The sequence below is a fragment of the Ursus americanus genome, chromosome 17 (genome assembly GCF_024610735.1).
Source record: "Ursus americanus isolate L20-20 chromosome 17, mUrsAme1.1.p, whole genome shotgun sequence".
Taxonomy (NCBI): domain Eukaryota; kingdom Metazoa; phylum Chordata; class Mammalia; order Carnivora; family Ursidae; genus Ursus; species Ursus americanus.
Genome location: NC_142143.1, coordinates 32,363,809 through 32,371,115, shown reverse-complemented (window position 1 = coordinate 32,371,115; position 7,307 = coordinate 32,363,809). Strand labels below are relative to the sequence as shown.

Sequence of the window (7,307 nt, the reverse complement as noted above, 5' to 3'; positions counted from 1 at the left end):
GTTAAGCATTTTTCTTACATGAACATTCATTTTGTAGCCTTATAATGTTCTTACTTGACCAATGACCCACTTTTAATAGACTTTCTCTTCTTACTTATCTTACGGTCATGGTCATTATAAATATTACAAGCTATACTTCATAGACTCTCTCCTATACAAATAAGGAGAAATGTTAGACTTTTTTCACATTCAAATTTTCCTTGATCTGATTATTTTTGGTCAGAGAAATTGTTTTTTTCAGGGGTAAAATACACTGCCCGATTAATGGAATGATATAAAAGTCCAGAAATAGAGCTCAACTACATACTAGAATTTACTTCCAAAAAAATTTAAAAAAAAAAGTGACATTTAAAAAGAGGGACAATGTTCTTTAGTAAGTGATGTGGGGTAACTGCTAAGTATGAAAAAAAAATACCTACTTTTGTACATGGTAACAAAATAAATTTCAGATAGTTCAAACGTTTAAAAGTAAAGCATAAAAAAATGTAGTATAAAAAACACATGGGAGAAATTTATTTTTAAAATTAGATATGCAGTGGGAAGGCCTTTTTAAGAATGACAGAAAAAACAGCTCATGAGTTGTTGATGAGAAAAATCTTTAAATTAAAAAAATTTTTTTTTTAATTTTTACATTAAAATAATCAATAGAGAAACAAACAGCACAGACTGTGGGGGGGGAGTGTATTTTCAACTCAGCTCATAAGCAAAGAATAATGAGCAAAGTTATTAAAATTTTAAAAACCCATTTCTCATCCTTTGACACAGCATTTCTGATCTAGTAATTCATGTTCACAGAAATGTATTGATGGGATAACACTGTTTATAACAGTAAATGATTGGAAAGCACCTAACTGCCCACTGAGAAAGTATTGGTGAAATAAATTATGATAATTGATAAAATAGGATTCCCTATTGCCATCAAACAGAATAAGGAGTCTTTATATGAATAATATAGGACCATGTATACATTACATTTACATTTTAATGTAAAAATTGTCACAAGTAAAACAAACATACGATATTCAAATTATTATTACCACTGTAATTCAAATTACTAAACAAAAAATACAGCATGAAAAGTAAGTCTTCCTTCTACCGATGGCCTAAATCCCAGATACCCTCTTCAGAAATGTCCACCGTTAAGTGTTATTTTTAAGTTGTTCTAGAGATACTCTATGCATACATAAGTATAAATGCATATATGGCTAAGAAAAGTGTTAACTTATTCCTATGCATTACCACTGGACATTATATACAATCTTTTAGTAGAGTCATCTCATGCTCATTTATAGAATGACCAAATGAGTTTCCTTAATTTTCAAATGATTTGGTTATTAAAGACAGTCAAAATTAAAGGCCTATTTTGAGAAATAAGATAGTGACCAATTAAATAATAGCAAGGAAGATTTACACTTGAATATTATTACATTAAAATGGATTTCATTCTAGAAAACAAGACACCAGCTCATTAAGCCAGCAATCTAGCACAGAAGTGAGGACATTCTTTCATGACAAATTGAAACAGATATGTATGAAACCTAATAAGAAGTTTTAGTAAGTCTTATTTGCTATATATTCTCATGAAATAATTCCTGATCTTAACTTGTGTAAGTTAGCTCAGCAATTATATAATCTGACTAATATAAAATTTATTTTTAATATAGCCAAGTGACACACCCAGAAAGACAAGCAAGGTCACATGAAAGGGTACAACTATTTCTTTTATTATTCTGGATTAGTTACACTTGAAGAAATTACAGAGACTTTACATTTGTTACATCAGGTTTATTAAACCGATCAGGTAGTATGAAAACAAATAGCCTTATATTAAAAAAAAAACCTCTACATCTAGATTAAAAGGTATTCCTTTTGTCAACTAGAAAAATACATTCTAAATAAACAATAATCCTACTTTGAAAAACTATAAAATTCAGCCACAGAAATATATTTTGTCATGTACAGTAGGTGTTTAAATAATATAAAAATAAAATTTTAATGGATTAGAATAGCTTCTATACACTGAGCGGCCATTTATTTTTTTGAGTTAGAAAGAGAAAATAAAATAGATATTTCATTTAGGATATTATTTCAAAGTTATTTTGTGTCTACTACTTAAAATTCAACTCTACAGAATACGTATTTTTTCCTACATGCATACAATGCAAAGGAAAATACTGTAATTTAACCATTGAGAGGCTTTTAAAAAGACAATATTTGCCTTGCCTTAAATCGGTAACTGTGATTTAAAAATAAAATAAAAAATTTGCCAATTTAAAATTTTTTTCAAAACAAAAAGATTTAGTGCCTCCCCGAAAGAATTTATAAGTAGAATTACCGTTACGGTTTTAAGTCTGCTGAAATGCGTATTTATATACAAAATGCATGAGCATCATTTACCACTCATAGAAATAATTTTTTAAATGGTTGTGGCCTTCTAAAATTCAGCATTTCGATTAAAAAACTGGGTAGGGGCAAAGAGGTAAAGAGATCGATTGGAGGGATTATAGTTAACAAGATAGAAGGCAAAGTAATAAAACAATAAAAAAAATACACTGGGGGAGGGAAGTTAGGTAAGTACATAAATAAATATAAGCTAAACCATAATATAAGTGCTCCTCTATGTCCTCTATGAAAAGGACACCTAAAATGGTTGTGGGCTCAGAGCTAAGATATTACAACTGATTGAATGGAATAAATGTTTCATAGAAAGCATAACATGTTAAAAAGACAAAATGGGTAGGTTTCCGTGTATCACAGATGGAGGTAAAAAGAGGTGTTCCAAGAGGGAGGATGAACAAGGTACAGTCCATGAAAATCTAAGTTGTTCCAAGAAGGAAGACTAGTCAGCTTTGGTTTGCTACTTCTAGCTGCATATAACAATTTCATAGTTAACCTGTCAGGTTACTCAAAAATTTATAAACACTTTAAAGATTCTATACATAATTAAAACATCAAAGCTTCTATCAAGTTCTATATTTGTCATTCAAATTCTCACTTTAATAAAAAATAGCTCAGTATCCAGAGATGAGGGCAATTGTACTTAAGTTTTGTATCTATATTAATTGAGTACTCTAAATTAGAGATTCAGCATGGTAACTGATGATTTAATATTGTAATGATTCAAAAGCACAAATACATTTGTATAACTAAAGAACAACTAGAAATTCTAAAGTGTATTTAAAAATCCATGGTTCTTTCTGCGAAGAGAAGAGTTTTTAACATAATTTATTGTAAAAATATAGGAGTGGTCCTTAGGATGTATCACTGTACTTAACTATATAAAAGCGGAAGTTATTCAAAGATCCTAAAATGAAATTATCTGTCCAGTCCTATTTCTTACCAGAACCTCTTCTGAATTCAGATAATTAATCATATTATATAGCAGATAAGTAATGTTCTTTTCATTATTTTCTCACTAAGGAGTAATACAAAGAGATTGCTTTCACTTTCGGAAAACAAAATTGCAATTGGTTTATCACTGATGATGATCTTCTGAATTTAATCCCCTGTAGTGAACAATGAACGTATCAATAATCTGCCTTATTGCTGAATGATCTAATGGGATATTTAGCAAATAAACTTCCCTTTCTCAGATGACTATTCAATTCCCTTTTTATTTTTATTTTTTATTAAATCCATGTTAACATTATTACTTACTCTTTATCACTGTATTTTCCCTGGAATGGAAATTTCTACTTTCTTTACCAGCCAATTTCAACTAAAGCCTTTAGCATTATCTTGGTGCAAGAAATGATAACACAGTTGCCCTCCAAAGTGAAATACTAAAACATTCTAAATATCTTCCCAAAGGCTGGTGAAAAGTCTGGGGGATGGAGAAATGAAAAAGTAGATTAAGAAACTCAGTTAAAACATGCACTAGAGTAAGCATGGGAATAAAAGGGAATAAGAAATACTGAAATCTTCACCAATATCCACATATTAAACTAAGTAAACCAATAATCTTACTTAGATGTGTGCTGACATACAGGAAAAGTGTCAGCTAAAGAAAAAATAGACCACAGTGGTATTTATTTAACAGTACAATAAAACAATAAAACTAATTGTTTACCATATGATTACATCATGTGTTCACTGGCAAGAAGCAAAGAAGGGAGAGAGGGAGGAAAACGTCCTGACTAAGCACCGGGGAAAACCAAACCTCGTCCGGCACTATAATGAGTGTCACTCAAAGGAGGATCTAAATAATCTGTTCAATTTGTTGGATATTTACTAGCATCCTTGAGGAAGGAGTGGGGGTCAGAGCCAGTACTTTTTTTTTTAGTTTGCACCTTAGATGAAGTTCTACAAAGACAATCTGAATTCCAGTGTAACAGAATAAATGGGTTTTTTTCCCATGTGAGTTCCTCTCTGTAGGTTCAGAGATAAAATGCAAATACTTAGGGTATACAGAACTCTGTTTTACCCACACAAAGGACCCCAAGTTGCCTCTCTTGGACTTTTGTAGACAGGGCATAAATAAACAGGACTGTGACCCTGTGATTTTCTTTGTAACCCACATCATACCTCACTGAAAGAATAAACCTGCACAGACCATTTGTTTGATCAGAAGATTTGCTTTGTCAGAGAAAGCCCAGGCATAATTCTTAATAACTTTAGCCTTCTTTAGAAAAATTGCTGTTGTATGTAGCACTTGGCCCTTTCTCATCTATTCCCCCGTCCAAGCCACCGCTAGAATTCGTACATGTCCCATTGGCAGCCCTTCTCACTTCCTGTTGTCTGGGTCTAAACAAGTAGAGGGGTTCAGAAAGTGACAGAGTGATATACATTCTAACTATCAATGAGAAGAACCAAGACTTGAATTAATACAGTCACAATAGCATAACTGTCGTGTACGTTACAGACTTTAAAATTCCAATGATAGAGCTGTGAAAAAAAATATATTACGGCACATTTTTAATTTTACTTGTTCATGTGTCTAGTTTCAATATACTGACTGCAATATTAAGAATTAGTTTTGTTTGTGTAAATCATTTCTCACAGAAGCTATAAGAGATTATAATTCCCATCAAATCATTTCTGTTATACGCCTGCAAGCTATTTGTGTTGCGTTCGTAATAAACAGTTCATCGTCTGAACTTGTAGTAAGTAGGTGACTTTGGAATTCTTAAATCAAAAATAACTAGTTTTTATTAACTACTGAATACTTAACATGATTTAGATCTTTTTCAGAATGTGATATTTAAAATAGTTTCCTATTAAACAAACATGAACATAAAAGCAGGTCAGAAACCGGCCATTCAAATTATGTTGACAATAGCACCACGTCTCCTCCAGTTGTTTCTGAGTCCTGACTATGGTTAGAGCTGATACCAGTGTCAGAGTCTGTGTCATTTGTATACAAGTTAAATACTCTTTGAGTCAAGGAAGGAACCTCTCCACTGCTGCTGGGGACCTCAGACTCCTTCCCTCTGTTTTCCTTTAGTTGGCACCCATCTTTGTTGCTAATATGAAGCGAATTGAACTCCTTGGCCAGGAATTCATACTCCTTTGCTTTCATCTGAAGCAATGAGTCAGTGTATTTAATCTCTTTCTGGACGCCACTCAAATGAGAGTGGATTTTCAAACCAGCTTTCATGCTTTTCTCCAAATCACACTTAACATTTTCTAAATTAGAGCTTTCAAGCTCACTCGCAGCAGCCCCTTCTGCGTCCTCATTTATCTCTGTGCAAACACTTTTTACCTCTTTGTCTATTTCAGCAGAGAGCTTATCGATGAGCATTCTGTAATATGCTAATCTTTCCTCCAGGTGTACGATTCCATCACTTTCAGTCAGGTCGTCCAGAATCTGGTTTTCATCAGAAGTCAAGTCCAGCTTTTGCTCAACTTCACTGAAACTAGGCATTAAATATGCATCCTGGACATAATTTTCTCCATCATTTTCTACCCTATCAAGGTGGAACTTAGCTTCACACTTTTCAATTTCCAGATCCAGCTCTTTCATTCTCTTGACTTGCTGATGAATAGTGTGGTCCTGGGAAATAATCAGATGCACTAGGGTCTCCATACTATCTCGATCATGGGAAACTGTGTCCTGCTTAATTTTAGCCAGTTTCCGGAAAGTTTTTCTGACTATTCTTTTTTGTTTATCTGGTGGCAATGTCTTCATGTAATTTGCTGGACTGAGTTCCCACACTTTTTCCGTGTTTTGCACTAATTTGGCTTCAGCTGTCCGCCACAATGGAACTGGCAGAAAAGCATCTGCTTTAACCAGAACAAACTGCATATTGGGCTGCTCCTCTCCCCAAGCTTTCCAAAGCTTCAGGATTCTAGTTAGTGGAGGAAGAACCCGTTCTGAGCCTCTCCACTTTTCTATGATGCAGTAATCACTGGGCTTCCCCAGCAGAAATCTTTTCTCTCCAAACGTAGCCTCGTGTTCCTCAAGCAAAGCCTGGATGACATCAGCAGAGGTGGTGCGTTTAGTTAACCCACAGACAATCTTCTCTTCTTGGCAAACCCAAACCACAATTTCCTTCTCCTCTGAATCCATGTCTTTAGTGGGAGATCTGAAAGAAAAACAAAGTACATTATATTTCTGTCATCACTTGTGTAAACTCAGAAACATGGTTTAACTTTAATACCCTTTTCAGATTTTATCCTTAATGAGAGATGCATTTTGAGGCTCAGACTACGTATGAATCAGAAGTTTAATTGCAAGAAAAAAACTTAAAAAATCAAGGAAAATATCTTAATTTCCTTTCATTCCCTAGTGGGCTTTGGAAAGAGCAAATTGTCATCAAAGACAACTGAGGATATTTTACCTACAGAAGTCAGCCACAATATAATACAGTCAGAACTGCTAGAGGTAAGACAATAATCAAAGTGGAGATGAATAAGGAGATAAAATATGACAATTTTTGACGGAGCCTTAGGACTAGAGAAAGACCATGGACGCACAGGTAGGAACGGTGGGGTGATATTGGAGTCATAGAACTAAAAATAGTCCATTATCGAAAACAGTCCTACTTTCGTTCAATAAATGTTTATTACATGCCAACCACATGCTCGACTTTTCTGAAGATACTAAAGACACAGCAGTACACAAAGGAGAAGACAACACAGATATAAATGTGTAATTATTATAATAGCAGGTAATGGTAAATACTAAACAAACTTAAACAAGATGAAGAGACAGAGAATGACTTAAAAGAAAGAGAAGTCTATTTTATTCAGAGTATTTAGGAGAGACTTCTCTAAGAAGATGACCTTTGAATGGGGCATAAATTTTGAGGAGGCCATCAGAGACTAAGGGAAGAACTAGAAGAGTGAACAGAAGTGCAAGGGTCATG

General features: G+C 33.6%; 1 protein-coding gene across 1 annotated transcript in view; it reads right to left on the bottom strand.

Moving 5' to 3' along the window:
- Window positions 1–964: 964 nt before the first annotated feature.
- RASSF9 (Ras association domain family member 9) overlaps window positions 965–7,307 on the bottom strand; it is a 28,691-nt gene continuing 22,348 nt past the window's right edge. Inside the window, exon 2 of the mRNA XM_045779884.2 lies at window positions 965–6,524. Coding sequence (XP_045635840.2) covers window positions 5,264–6,524 — 1,261 coding nt within the window. The 3' untranslated portion in view covers window positions 965–5,263. The remainder of the gene's footprint in view (window positions 6,525–7,307) is intronic.